General features: G+C 32.2%; 1 protein-coding gene and 1 long non-coding RNA gene across 3 annotated transcripts; one reads left to right on the top strand and one right to left on the bottom strand.

Moving 5' to 3' along the window:
- The first annotated feature begins 689 nt into the window (after positions 1-689).
- On the top strand, positions 690-14,155 carry LOC112004730 (uncharacterized). Of its 2 annotated transcripts, none has more exons than XR_002882137.2 (3): positions 690-920; positions 7,921-8,038; positions 12,556-14,155. It is a non-coding gene; the product is annotated as an uncharacterized LOC112004730 (long non-coding RNA). The 2 variants fall into 2 exon arrangements; XR_002882138.2 differs by having other exon boundaries at positions 691-920; positions 12,593-14,155.
- On the bottom strand, positions 12,295-13,936 carry LOC112004731 (transcription repressor MYB5). The gene is made up of 2 exons (XM_024036966.2): positions 13,611-13,936; positions 12,295-13,260 (listed from the first exon to the last, which is right to left on the bottom strand). Exons 1-2 carry the CDS (start codon positions 13,934-13,936, stop codon positions 12,570-12,572), a joined length of 1,017 nt encoding a protein of 338 aa, XP_023892734.1. The 3' UTR covers positions 12,295-12,569.
- Positions 14,156-16,242: the final 2,087 nt, after the last annotated feature.

The following is a 16,242-nucleotide window of genomic DNA, read 5'->3' as shown; positions in this document are numbered from 1 at the left end:
TTACAAAGTTCTTAGCATAAAACTAAGAGAAGTGTTACGTCTAGAACATTTTCACAATACTTTTACTAAAATTTTAAAAGGCAAATTATTATTGATTTTAATTTGGAACTCACCATTGAAACTATTTTTTTACCTATCGATAACAGCGAGTAACAACTTGCCACTTAAGATTTGTCGTGAAAATGTTAAATACATATCATTTCTTTAAAACTAAAGACATAACTTGAATCCACAATCCGTATCTAAATCTAAATCTAAATCTAAATCTAATCGCATTCAGTGCACTGACTCATTCTTTTTCATACCACTAGAGTAGCAAATGATGTTTTAGGGCAGGACGGCTAGGTTCTAAAAGGGACGACCTTAAGCAAAGACAGATTTAGCATCCTGATTGATAGGCAGTTGAGAAGGGCCAAGTGTGTTACAGTAGAAAAGAAAGGTTGGTCTGTCTAACAAATACTGACCCTTTTGGTTAGAACGTTTGGTTGGTCCTCCTAGATTTGCATTACAATCTCAGCCGGTATTCCCTCACATGGGCATTTCAAATCTACCGGTCAATCCAAACCAAAATGCCCCATTTCTCACTACCTCATTGAATGGTGCCAATTTTGCTCACCCAAAGTGTAACCTACACGTGTCCTGACACTCTTAAAAAGCATGGCCCATATATTATAGTTCTCTGGCCTTTTGCTATGTACAAATATAAGAAACTCTTGGCTACAGAAGAGTTTTAATTTTCTCTTTGTTTATAATACCTCTTCTACTCTCTATATTTTTTTCTAGCTCAACTCACTTAGGCACACAATACCCCATTTGATCATTGAGTGATGATATTTAGAGCAATGCATTTCATGGAAAGAGCTCAAAGGGCACCAAAGGGCTTATTTCAAATGAAAGATTTCATGTTTCAAGGTTTCCGGGTAAGTCACTCACCATATATAGTCTCAACTTTCAAAGCTTTTTGTTATTCTGGCCTTCCTCTGTTTTTTTTTTTTTATCATGGTTCTTAAATATGATGAATATATAAGCATGGACAAGGGCTATTTTTCTCCCTTTTAGAGTTATGAAAAACTTTACCTAGCTGTTTGTGGATGTTAAAATAATTGCTTTCTTCGTTGAACAAAGTTGTTTATGTAATGCGTTTTGCTGTTTCTCTTATATATACAAGGCAATACGTTCCCTTTAATGTGTTAGGATTAAAGTCTCTGTTTTTTATCAAAGTTAGGCCTAAAGTCTCCCTCTTCCCTTGAGAGTGACTTTTTATGTGTACTTCGTTGATCATTTCGAGACTATAATTAAGTTCAGAGAAGTATATGCTTTGTAGCAAATGCGAACTCTATTTCTCATGTTAAGACAAAAACAACCACACCCTCACGAGTCTCTGACCTTTAACTTCAAACCCACCTAAGTTTTAGGTTGTCGAAAAGGGTTGAAACATGCATCGTAGAAAGCATTGTAGAAAGAAAAAAATATTGTTAAGAATATTACAAGTTTTATAAATTAATGAGGTAATTTTTAAACACAAGATAAAAAGTGAATGAAAATTTTGCTTACTAAATTGTTGATGTAGGACTAATTACACTCCATTTGAAAGTTGTGTTTAGTAAAATTTGATAGTAATTTTTGTTTTAGCACTACGAACTGATGAGAAGGTGAAGAAGGGTTGTTTGAAGATAGCATATTTCAACATTTAGCAACTTGTTGCGTAGGGATTAGGGAAATATGATGTTTCCTATTTCATCTATAATAATTATTTTTGTTTCCCATAGCTTGAATTTATTAAAAAAAAAAAAATGGTAAAAGGCTTCATTAAACAGAAACTAGAGATAAATTAAAATTACACAAAGTTCTAAACAAAATCGAGTGGTTCTTCAAGAAGCTCAAATGGATTTGATAGTTTACTTTTATGCTTGAACAAGTGGATCTACATACCTATTGGCTTTGTTCTGTGTGACAACTGACAAATGTCAAAATAACAACGAAGGATACAAAAATACAGAAAAAATCATATTCAATCTAGGATAGAAATAAAAATATATAAAAGCTAGTGTAACCAATAAATTATATAAAATTTCCTCAAAAAAAAATTATATAAAAATTTAGCGGCTCAATGATTAGAAAAATGTAATACAGTAATTATGAAAGCAGGTTCACCTTTTTCAGAACCCCCAAACCCAAACAAAAAAAAAATATTATTATCATTGCCTTTGTGGTGTAATTGACGAAAAGTTGTAAAGGAAACCAGAATATTTTGTAAAATATATGTAACACATGTGGGACATGAAATGATATTCAACACGATATCTATTTTTCCTTTCTTTCCCAATTTTATGTCATATTATGACACTCAAGTTCCAATAGCATGGAAAGACACTCAACACTTGTTTGATGAAAGTCTCAAGCTTGACCCACCAAAACTACTTGATTGGGATCAAAAATATAAATGCTTAGTAAGGTAGTATTAATAGGAGATAGTATCTCATGCACCTGGCTCATATAAGACTTTTGCATAATAATGATATAGTTGATTGAAAAAGATCGAATACTGAAACACAATTTATAATCTATAACATGCCCAAACTATAGACTATTACATGCCCAACTCAATCATGCCACCCAAAACTTGCTACTGTATCCATTGCCCACCAACGAGTTTGATTACATTTTCAGTATTATGTCTGAATTTCTATGTACATTAAAAAAATAATGTTTTAAAGGACAATAATTCACACACCAAAAGATATAAAATATGTGACGAAATAGCTACAAGGTCTCTAATTTGATTGCAGAATTAAAATATACAGAAATGTTTTCAAAGCACATATGAGCATGCAACACCAAAAGATTCCCGAATATAGCCAAATTAAATGAATCAGTGTGACCCTTTAAAAAATATAATAATTTTTTTTATTAAAAAAAAAATCCCACTCTAGTACTTAACAACCAATTTTTAGTACTATTTCAAATTCCTATTTCTTTATATGTCTTTTTTTTTTTTCCTCCGATGAGTACAGTGCACTATTATCATAGGCATGATTGGATTATTAAATGTCTGTTTGGATACTACTTATTTTATTGAAAACTGAAAACTTATTGCTGAAAATACTGTAACAAAGTAATTTTTAAACTATAAATAGTGCCATGGGACCCACGGCTAACCTATTTATACGCGTTTTTTGAAGTTTGACTGGGTTATGAACCGTGCCATGAAACCCAACCAAAAAACACAAAACGCGTAATAATCTTTAAGCAAATACACGCTAAATGTTTAATTGTTTATTAGTACAGAAAATTTTGGAAACATCGTTAGAATAAAATAATAATAATAAAAGAACTAAATGGTCAAAGAAGTTGTAGCACAACCTACTAAAAATTTGTCTGCAACAAGTCAACCATCTACCAATCATGTGGTTTTTGCAAGACTGGTAGTTTGAGTTGAGGGTCAGATATGAGTCTAAGGACTTTTGGTCAAACATTACAACTGCTCTATACAACCATAACTATGGTCTTACACTTAGATAACAAAACCACAAAATAATATAGAGAACTAAAAGTTTTGTTACTTAGCCAAAAAAATAAATAAAATTGTTAACTTATTTTGGGTACATAAACATTCATGGCTAGCTGATCTTTAAATGTTAACTTATTTTGGGTTTTCTGGATTTTCCAACCAAATTTTTTTTTTTTTTTGTTCATATATATATGTTTGTAATTTTTCAATGGTCATGTTATAGAAAAGTCATATAGGATTGTTAAAGTCTTGAGGTTAGTGCTTCTTATGGAGGAATTCCAAATTAATCAAAGGTTGAGTAATTAAATATATGGGAGTGGAGAGCAATAGTTATGACTGTTAGTTTTGTAGATATAGTTCAAAAAAAATTAGTTGTACCCCATTGAATATTGTTGGTATATAGAGAGAGGTGAAGGTGCAATTAGGTATGAACCTCAAGTTAATTAATTTCTTTATCTTCCTTTGTGGGTGCATTGATCCAAGAGTTAGAAATGTAAGAAAAAGAAAAAAAAGTTGAGGTACTTCATGTATTTAGCTATGTATCACATGGAAGAGCTTTCAATGATGAAACTTTACTTTGGCTGGGTTGTTTTACCATATTCCAACGGCTCTTTTCATCTTGTATCTTTTCATTTTCCTCTGTTCCAAACCTACTTATAGAAAAAGAAAATTATGAGTTAAATTGATAGTAAGAGATTTCAATTCTATCTTCTTCGACTTTCATCTCAACAATGGTGAGTAAAAACTCTTCCACTCTCCTTTTTTTTCCCTTTTTCTCTTCTCTTAATTTTTTTAGTTAGTGCAATATAGAATTCCAGCCTCTCCTATCGGTTTTGTATTTCATATTTTTAGAGGTCTTGCATTTTTTCTTCTTCTTCTTTTTTTTTTCTTTTTTTTTTTTTTTTTGTGTGTGTAATTTGCTCAATGTTTTTTTTTTTTTTTTTTTTTTTTTTTTTTTTTTGTGTGTGTAATTTGCTCAATGGTTAGGCTACATGATGAAGATATAGTCTTTCCCGTTTCTTAAAACCCTCGATCTTTCATGTGAGTGAAATTTGATCAAACTCTTTGCTACTAAGTACAAACGACTAGAGTTTTACTTGGTTTTGCAATTATTGGTGGCTTTGGAATGATTGCATTACCAATTTTGGACTTGTGTCCAAGTCAAAGAGCTGTTGAAATAGGCCCATCACTGGGCCCATGCTGCCATAGGATGATGTGGACTTTTGAGGTTGAGTTTCTCTTCTTAAGGTCATGGAATGGGCCAGCAAAAAGCCCACCAATAGAATCAACATTAGAAGCTTTTTAATTCCAAAGAGGAGAAAGGAAAATTCTAACTAATAACCTATAAGCTTGGTTCCTAATCAATCCAGCTATCCCTTAAGATCTAGAATTAGGCAATATAATAATATAGAGAAGCAGTACATTATAGATTAAAAAAAAAAAGGAAATAGGGGGTGGGTCCTTGTGTATGGGCCCCATGAATAAATAAATCAGTAGTGAAATTAGTGCCCTTCTCTCCCTCTAGGCCCATAAGAGGCTGGGGAGTTGGATCAGGCCTGAGTGTGGCCCAAACCTGAAAATCATTAATTGGAATTTCAGTTTTTATAGCCCAATCACAGCCCAATTGTTTGAACTTTGGGTCAGGTTGAGCAATCACTAGTCACTGCTCACTACAAAGCCTCAAATACAAGTATCATTTTGTAGATGAATACACATTTGATGGCAATTCTAGATTCATAATTAACTTCTTCAAGAATATTATCTTGGCTTGCAAGTTTCATAAAGTTCAACTAACATTGGAAGTTCTGATGAGAAATAGAAATTAGAAAGCCCAAAAAATGTTAGCTAGGCTATTTTTCTATGATATAATTGTATTTAGGTATATGTATACCATTCAAATACCACAAATTATAGGGGACATGACGTAGTTGATAGCTATACTTGTGACAAAAAATAAAGCTTTTTACAGCTTTGTAGTTGTTTGTACTTTGTAGCCCTCTTTTATATTACAAATTAAAATTTTAACCATTTATATGCATGATTTATGATATGAGAATAGTTTTGAGATGTATATATATATCATATATATAATAGAAGATGCTGCTTCTCCATATTTACAACATTGAGAACTTACTAATATAAGATTTCTGGTGTGCGCATATTATGATCTTTGTTATATAAAAATATTTTATTACTAGTTTACATGCACTAATCAGGAAGAAATACAGTTAGATTATGATCAATTATGACCATCTTTTAGTTGTTGATGAGATTTCATGTTTAGCTTATGATCAATTATGATGAGATTTCATGTGAATCGGTTAGTTGTTGCATAAGAGATCCTTTGTATATATTTCTGAAAGAACAAAATGCTATCTTACGTGAAAGCTAATCACTTTAACCTAATAAGAAAATATTGAGTTTAAGGGGAGACATGATAAACAAAGAAACTAGTTCATCTTTTATTTGATAGAAATAGTCAAATAGAATCCTAGTATATTGACATCTGTTTTAAAAGTCTAGAATTCTATTGATTTATAGTACTTTTGTACCCTAGAAAGAACTACAGTAGCTCCGATCAGAATCCTATAAGCCTTGCAACTTTGAGACCACACTTCACTGCAAAAATTATACAGCACATTAAATCTTAAAAATGAAGAAGAAAAAATATAGAATCCTCTCCATATAAGTGGAAGAAACTTCTGTTTGGGATGTGAAATTACAATTGTGGCCTGTAAACTCAAAACTGTAGTAGTCAATACCAATCCTCGGTCCCATGCTTATTTGAAATTGCAACTAAAATAGTGTTTGTTTCAAGAAACTTTATGAAGGATATAGGTGCTAGTTTTTCCTTCTTCTTTTTTTATAATCATATAGGTGCTAGCTATTTCTAAGAGTAGTGGATACTTATACAACAAATTTAGGTATATAATTTTTACATATTGACTTATTGTGGTATAGTAATAAAAGTGGTATCAATGATGAATCCATATAAAAGTAATATACTAACATTTTTGTTCATATCACAACTTACTTGTAAGTTGTGAAAAAAGTTATACTTCTAACATTGTTCGTACTTGTATATAAGTCATTACTTTATATGAGTGGACAACACCATTCCACATTGTTTCTATGCAATAGATTAACTTTGTTAGGTTCTAAAGATTTAGAATTTTATGTATTTAGAACCCTAATGTGTAATGTTGGCAAACCATGATCAAAACAATATGTTTAGTCTTGTTTAGGTTTGCTCAAAGTATGTTTATTTGTAAAACTAGAATCGAGTGATTGCAGATTTATTGGACTAAATCTGTAAGGCTCGATCGATCGAAAATTAGACTTGATCGATTGAACCATGTACAGATTTATTTTTCTGCAGAGTTTCAGTTCAACCCAAACTCTAATTAAACGTCTTGGGGTTCAAGTAAAACACTCCTATATATAAGGAAAACCCTAGAACGTTTTTGGGACTTTTGGAGAGAGAGATTAGAGTGCCTCTTGTGCCTCCTTTTATTTTTAGGGTTTTGTACCCAAACCTCTCTAAGTCTTTGTTGCTCATATTACTGTTTTGTGTAAATCTCTTGTGAGATCTTTGAGGAGCTTTCCTTTACACAAAACTTAGGGTTTTCAAGGTGGAGATATTATCAAAACCTTGATGATCAGTCAGTTGCAGATTCAAGAACTTAAAGATACACAAGCGGGAGTGCTTGTACTTGATTGAAGAATCCAAGAAAGAAGGAGTCCGTGGATTCGGAGCTTGCACGTGGTCGTGTCAGTAAGTTCTACTGGTGGGTAGCATTAGGAAGTCGAGCGGGGAGCTTGTAGTCCTTTTGTATGAACTTCGATTATTTCATAGTGGATTCAGGTTTGCCTTGAGGATCGGTGGGTCAAATCCTCCCCAGGTTTTTACCGTGTGGTTTCCTGAGTGATCATATCATTGTGTTTTTTTTTTTATTCCGCTGCTTTATTATTTTGATATGATTATTTGATTGCTTTAACCTAGAATTGCATAATTTGACTAAGTAACAACTTGGCTAATTAATCTAGGCTAACCAATCTAGTTGTATTAAGGGGTCTAAAACCGTACAAACTTCATACATTTCAAAACAATATGTAGAACAACCATACCTTCAAATGAAAACTAAACGCCCTATACTTCAGCATATTAAATATTTATATAGACTCTCATCTAGATCTATAAAACTACTTGTTAAGATGATATAATTAGCTCAATATCATTTACATCACATAATTAGCTTAATAATTACTAATTGGGTGTATGGCTGTATGCATCTTGATTTATATTTCTTATTCCAACTTTGACTACTTCCTTCTTCTTTCTCAGTTTGTGATTTTAAATTCTAAGAACTTTCGCAAGTTACTTGACATGTTATAATTTACCTGCTCAGGTTTCACCATTGTATCACTGAGATGGTTCAACACAACTTTATGCACCAACGGAGTTTAACGGTTCGAAGCACTTTCGGCTGTAGGCTGTACTCGATTGCACCATTTGGACTACTACAAGTAAGTGGTTTCCTCTACTTTCTTGTTAATGTATTTGATAGTGCATGGTTTACTAAAATCTTTATTTTCATGGTGCAATTAAAAGATATAGTTCTATGACGTAAATATTTCAATATAGAACAATCAAACAGCCTATATATGTACACCTCAACGTAGCATTTGATAAGTAGGGGAAAACTTAGCAAACCAATTACCATGCACGTTCAATGGAAATGCTGGAAGCTTCATAATTTTGTTTCACTTCCTAGTTTTTGATTTGTAATGATGATGAATGAATAGCTAAACAATAAGTCAATCTCATGTCCATGACGACTAGGCTATGCTGCAAATAAGAGTATTTTTTGAAAACGAATCTTTGTGAAGTAAGATACATGAAAATTCTAAGATTTTCAGGAATGAGTTGTTTGAATATTTGGACATTAGGATCTTTTCTTTTCTTTTCTTTTTTTGGAACTTTTGTGTTTGTTTGTTGATATCCAATGACAATTGAAGTGTTAAAAGAGTATAGTGTGTTGTAAAAGAAGATTACTGTGCTATTAGGAATGTATATCAACGTGTTTGGAAATATGAGAATAATTTGGAATAACTTTCAAGTTCAATTTCTTTTGCTGAAAGAAAGAGATTGTTCAAGAAGTTGATTAGCGAGGTCATCCAGAGGTTTAATAACATTTAGATTCCACTGGAAGACTTGTTAATTAGGCTACATAAAATATCATTGGAGAACAAAAGAACAAAGCATTTAATTATCTCAATAGCTTTGACAAAAAACAAAACTAGCAGATAAAAAGTCTCACATTGAAACATACACGACACATAAGAATAACAAGTAAATGGGAAAATCACGTAAAAGTCCTTATGTATACCCATTTAAACAAAGTATGCTGAATCTATAGGTTCATATAAGTTGTTTTGACTTTTGAGAGATCGAAAAGTAGAAATGTTACTGTGCAAGCACTGTAACTAAAGCTAGATATAAGAATTTTCAACGCTTTTTTTTCTAATAGTTCTCTAGTAATTCCATTGTAGCATCTATTAACTCTTCTAGCCATGCACAACTCAACAAGCATTAAGTACTTGACCTAAACTACATGAAATCTCTGCTTTTAGAATACAACACATTATCAACATCACCTTCATCAAATCCTTGCGATTGTGTATTTTCTCACTCTGATGCACATTTTCACTTTCCTCTTAGCCTTGTACGTATCAAAATCAAACTACAAATGGTCCCATAGGTCTTTATTACACATTAACCAAAATATCGTGATAACTCCTCTAAGCATATGTGATGTAACTTCCAAAATGTAACACTAAGAATCTGAAGAATTGAAACTGATAAATCTTACATGAGAAAAGAAATGAACGCAAAAAAAAAAAAAAAGACTTATCTAAAGAACAAAGAAATTATGGTCAAGAATTAATGTCAATTTGCCCCTAGTTTCTTATTTTTACACATATGTCAAACCACAATTGGAAGATGAAAATTTTGTATCCCTTTTGCTAGCTAGAATACTTCTAAAATGATTCACAAATCATCTATAATTTCACTAATCACCACCAAAATATCTCTACCTATGGCATTCTGAATAATCAATTGTAAGAGCATATTCTCTTCCCCAACCTCAATTTTCATTCTTTCATTTAATGTTCCAAATAACACTCCACTATCATGACACCTAATAAAATTTAAAGTCAAATCCTTATAAGGTTGACGAGCCTTGTATTGTGGCAGCAACAATTTGTCATCTAGCCTTTAACACACTAAAAGGAATTCCATAAATGAAAAGCAAGTGTCAAGTTTGTCAAACAAACAATTTAGGGACTGCCTATAATTAATGAGAATAATAAGTAGAAGAGACTAATGGCAATTTGATTTAGAATTATGCTAGGAACGCAAATTTTGGCACAATTTTGTGTCATACTTGTCATATGGAGAGTTGTGATTGATAAGAGTGTGTCCCCACATGGCCCACAAACATACCCTTACCAATCACAACTCGCCATGTGACAAGTTGTGACTCAAAATTGTGCTAAAAGTTGTATCCCTAGCATAATTCTTAGATTTATGAGTCTATAACATATTTGTAAAATCAATGTGAAGTCATTTTCCTTAACAAGCAAGTTAAATAACATAAAAATGTAATTATTTATGTGCAAGCTACTAATGCAGTGGGACAAGTATTCAACTAAAATGGCTAGCTATATCTACCTAGTGGTTTGCTAGTTAGCACCAACTAGTGGTTAAAAAAGCTTTGCTTAGGTGAATTCAATTCAATATTTAAATAAATGTTAATTAACTTTTTTTAGAAGGGAATGTTAATTAATTGACTGTGATAACTCTTAGTAAATTTAACCATCTTATTGTGATCAATTTCGATCAAAACCACTAGGCCAAGATTGAAGAAGCAATTAATCTGGAGAAATTTGTCATTTTGTGAAGGAAAGTGTGGATCCTTAATGACTTGAATCAAATCTATAATGGGAAACCATACGCATATTTGAGATATCATTGTGAGAAACTCTTCACAGGTGGATTATTGAATCTAGACTTAGGGTAAAAATAACTAGTACGTCGTAGAAAAAGGGTTTGCTTAGATTAATTCAGTATTTAAATGAATGTTAACTAATTGACTGTGATAACTTCTTTGCAAATTTAACCATATTATTGTGATCAATTTCTCAAAACACTAAGATAAAAATTGAAGAAGCAATTACATAATCTGAAGGAATTTCTCACTTTGAGAAGGAAAGTGTGGAACCTTATATAGTGACTTGAATCAAATCTATAATGGGAAACCATATGCATAGTAGATAAATCATTGTGAGAAACTCTTCATAGGTGGATTTCTAAATTTAGACTCTGGGTAAAAACCTAGGCCAATTCTTGCATATGATAAATATATAAAGCCCATACGTAATTAATAAAACTGTATTAAGTCATCTTGGAATGAAGAGAGAAAGAGCTAAAATTAACCTACATTTGAACTAAGGAAACTAAGTTTATACATCTTAAAGCTAAGCCCTTAAACTTACTTCTAATAGGCATTTGAAGCAAAGCCTATAAAGTTTTCAACGGACATTGAAAAGCTTTGCTCTTACATGCTGAAGAAACATTGTTCCAATACAAAGATGTTATTATTCTCTCTTTTCATATATATATATATATATATATATATACCATGTCACCATTATAATGTGTGTTTCATTTTTACAAGACTTTTAACATGAGATACTGGACAAACTCCTTTCGAATTTTCATATATGACTCCCCATTGTTCAACCGACACATATCTCTCAAATTTCATGAAGGATACAAACACCTCATCTATTTTTCTCTGAGGAAGATATGTAAGAAGCAAAATTTGCCTTGACTAGGGTACTAATTACACCTTAATATATTTCACATTCATAGATAGGAATCATCTTGGCTTTCAAAGTTATGAATGACATGCAACATTTTGACCAGCAGAACAATTGCTGAAATATCAAATTGTACAAATTCAATTTGAAAAAGAACTGCCTTCCCACATATTTAAGCTGTATAGAAACTTCTACAACAGTTTGGGAGAGCATCAAATCACTATTAGTTTTCATGAAATGGAAGTTCCTGCAACATTGCTAGTCAACCTTTACTCTCTAGTCACTAAATTTTCACTTCATAGTCACCAAATTTCCTTCTCATTATATATTCCTTTCTTGGAGTTATCATCCTTTATTTATCCAACCAATTTCTTGACCTCGAATCATAATATATTGGGAACTTAAAACATTTGTATCAAGTAAAAGCCTGATTATTCAATAGATCAGTGAAATTATCATGTCGTTCTGATGTTGGCTTTTTTCAAGTTTTTATCCATTTCTTTAGCAGGTACATGATTATCCAAAAGATAAATATGAAGAAGATGAATATAGGAAGAAAATAGAAACACAAATAGAAAGATATAAACAAGAAATAAATGGATAAGTTATGCATGATTTGATAATCAAACTTGAAGGTATATATAGCCTTAGAAAGTACTGTCTTCCATGACATAATAGTCAGAGAATGTTGCATAAACTGCTTGCTATAAATTTAATTATCTTCGGATCTTGTCAAACTGAATAGCCATATCTTATATCCATGAAATGCATGTGGTTGGAGTATCTTTGACGTATAAGTATAGACATTGTTTGAAGTGCTTTGATGTTAAAAAGAACTGAAATTTTTGGTATTCACTACTTTTTAAGCTAGATAGAAACATGATAACTCTAATTCCTTTGTGGTACGAAAAAGCATTCACACACTTCCATTCACATACAAACTATAATATTACAACCTTTAAACTATAATATTACAACCCTTCAATATTTATGATTTGTAGTCTACAAGATATATAATAATACATCACCACAAATACAACACAATAGCCACGATTAAAACAAGTGGAATAAGAATAGATAACAAACACAAAATGATAATAATGCAAACCCCCTAGAATAATTTCCATTAACTAACCAACTGCACTTAATACAAGCAGGTGGTTTGGAAATCTTATTCAATCTGATCATTGACAGGCCTCTTGGTATCACTTTGGTTGAAAGTGGAGGTCATGAGTGCAGACTCCCAGCCAGCCCCAAGGCCAAAACCCGAAGCAGTGATCGAAATCAAAGGGTCAGCAGACACCGATGCAATCCCATTAGTAATAGTCTGTTGTTGGAATTGGTGTTGGGCAGTGAATGCCTCTTCATTAATCAATGAGTTCAAGAAGGAAGAGAACACATCATCAGAGCCGTAATTTATGTCATCTTCATCTTCAGGGCTAAGTCCATTGTTGTTGCTTCTCAATCCAATTCCAGCTGAACCATCTGAGTTTGGCAAAGTTGCATAGCCACCATTGATAACAATCCCTGAAGCATGATAGGGATCCAAATTAGCACTTTGGAAGTACCCACTATCCTTGATGGTGATTATTCCACTGCCACTAGGAGTCCTCTCTTCTACAACTGGAGAAGTGGCAGGACTAGACTTATTAGGGTTTGGGACAGTACGATTGGTTTTTGATGAAGAAGCTTTAGCATTGTTTCCACCAGTGCCTCCAGAAGAGGAGGAATCTGGGTTTAAAGGCTTGTGGGTTCTTGGATCTATGCCTTGGCTGATCAACTTCTTGCTGAGGTGAGTGTTCCAGTAATTCTTTATCTCATTATCTGTACGTCCAGGAATTCTTCCAGCTATCAATGACCACCTATACAAATATAAAAGAAAACCCAATTGAGAATTTGAGAGATATAGACTGAAATACAGAAAAAGAAAGAAAACCCAGTTCTAGGTTTTGGAGAAGAAACACAAAAACAGATTCATAGAATGAAAAGAGAGAATACCATCAGATTACAATTACAAACTCACAGAAAACCTAACCCTAGTTAGAAATAGAAAACCCAACCCTAGTTAGAAATAGAAAACCCCACCAACAAAACAGTGAGAGAAACCCTACGAACTAGCTCACAAAAACAAAAACCAAAAAGGAATCTGATATGTATTGCTGAGAGTGTTATGAAAGCCCAGAAGAAGTGAACTGGGTATTGTTATATATACCTATTGCCGAGCAGGCGATGGAGTCGAAGAATGAGATCTTCTTCATCAGGAGCGATCTGGCCGCGCTTAACAGAAGGGCGGAGATAGTTCATCCATCGGAGCCTACAGCTCTTACCACAGCGAAGAAGCCCAGCTCGCTTTGGCAGCGTTCGCCACCGCCCTTCACCTTCTTTCTTGATGTAACTGGAAAGAAGCTCATCCTCCTCCGGCGTCCACGGCCCTCTCTTCAGCCCCACTTTGCTGCAGCACGGTGTCACCTTGCCCGAACTCCCACCACCTCCTCCTCTTCCTGTTCCCGCTGCTGATGATGATGATGGGTTTCTCATTTTTTTGGTTTTTTTTGGTTTTTTTTTTTTTTTTTCTTCTTTGCTTGATTCTATCTGTGTGTTTGAGTGTGTGTACGTGTAAGTATGCTTGTGTGAGAGTGAGAGATATGAGAATGGGGTAATGGGGTGCCTCTAATTCTTATGCCTATAGGTTATATGGGTCTTTTGATGTGTGTATGACAGTGATGAGGTGGAAATGACATTAAACTTTTTTTTGGATTTTGGGGTGACATTGATGATGGTTTTTGGGTCGGTCTCTCTGTTTCTCTTCGTTCGGTATGAAAAAGCTGGGGTTTTTGTGAAGAATATATTATATACTGTTTTTTGATGTATAAACTAACCAAGCAAACAAAAAAAAAGATCGATCATATATAGATGAGGCTGTAAGTAAGTGTTAAATGTGACTATATATATACTTGACCAACGCGCCTTTGAGGCGAGTCCTTTCACGCGTTTTAACTTTTTTGGTTTACTTTAATATGTATAATTTATGAAAAATGTCACTTTTACCGCAAATTTTAATTTGCAGGTCATTACTTGTTACTTGTTGTGTTAATTGTGAGCAAAAAAATAACTTCAATAGTGGATTCAATTTAAAAACTTGTAACAATCTAGCAATTTGTCACTTAGAATATATTATAAATGTAACACTTTAAATCATCTATTCCTCTTTTGAGTATTTTTTTTAAATATAAAATAAATAAATAAGTGGGAATATGGGATTATGGGATGCACAATCTTTTGCATAGTTTATGAATTTTCTCTCTTACCAAAAAAATAAAATAACTTCTTAATTTCACTAATAAGAATAGATGACATACAATACAAGCCTTACTTGAAAATTATTTTATTTCCATTAAAATGGACAGAATTTTTTTTTCTAAAATTGTCTCATTTTAAACTTTAATAATAGTTTTAATAAACAAGTACTAAGTTACTTGATACCCTTAATTGTTTAAATCAATTTATTTTAAATTCATCACCTTTGATTTTTTAATGTGTTTCATATTTTCTAACATTTTATCCACACAAAAAAAAATGAATAAAAAATATGCTTAATAGTCTATTTGTTACTCTCTTTTCTTAATGAGTAAGGTTTTCAAATCTAAGAGAGCGAGAGCTTGCCTTGCCGTCACTCCTGAAACGAGACTAAGACAACAACACGGACACAACAAATGGGACCCACACCAAACCGCTAAGGGTACTGTTACAGAGTAAACGGTGACCTACAATAACAACATATCCAAACTCGCTCTTTGGATCTATGCGAGTCTGGTAGATCGAGCGACTTCGCAACACATCGTGTTGATTGATCGGACGGTCAGAGAAGTCCCTTGAGTTCGTGGAAACATTAAAATATTTTGTACTATCTCTTTTCCTTCAGACAATCAATTATCCAATTTTTTATTTTTTATTTTTTGATATTTTCACAATTATGGTCCCCACACAAATTTGAAGATAAGACTCTTACTATTACATTAATTTAGCCCTCTTTTTTTCCCCTAAATAATCTATTTGCAAAAAAATATTTTGTCAAACTAATGCTAGTTACTTTGTATTTTCAAACTTATGTTGGTTTAAAGGAAAATTTGTCCATTGATATGCAAAAATTTCAGTTTATTTTAACTTAAGTGCTTTCTTTTTTTATTTTACACAACCACTTTTTAAAAACATCTATATTGGATTATCTATTATTTACTTTACTTCATTAAAATATCAAATTTTTTTAATTTTTTCTCTTTCTTCACACACAGTAATCAATGTCCACTCTCTTCCTTCACCCACATGATACGTAAAGAAAAAATAAAAAACTAGATGCAAAATAAATAATGTTAATTTAAATTTACACAGTTATTATAACATCTACATCAGATTATCTATTATACACTTTATTTCATTAAAATATCAAATTTTCTTGATTTTTTTTAATTGTTTCTCTTTCTTTACACACAACAACCGCCGTCCATTCTCTTCCTTTACCCATGTGATACATAAAGAAAGAATAAAAAACTAAATGAAAAATAAATAGTGTTAATTTAAATTTACATCGTTACTATAACAACTTTACAAATTTACATATTTTTAACTTGACTAATATGAGTGATTTTAGAACTTAAATATGTAAGATTAAATACCTTTTTTTTTCTATTTTGCATTGACCGATGCAAGCTCTTAACATGCTTATTGTGAATGACGTTTTTTTTTTTTTTTTTTTATAACAACCTTACTAATTCTTGCACTCTACACGTATCCAAGGTTTGACATTTAGGAGACACGCCCTAATATCCAAAGTTAAAAAATAATAA

This window comes from Quercus suber, unplaced genomic scaffold (assembly GCF_002906115.3).
Source record: "Quercus suber isolate HL8 unplaced genomic scaffold, Cork oak 2.0 scaffold_320, whole genome shotgun sequence".
Classification (NCBI taxonomy): Eukaryota; Viridiplantae; Streptophyta; class Magnoliopsida; order Fagales; family Fagaceae; genus Quercus; species Quercus suber.
Note: the sequence above shows the minus strand (reverse complement) of the source record. Positions and strands in the feature narration are given on the sequence as shown.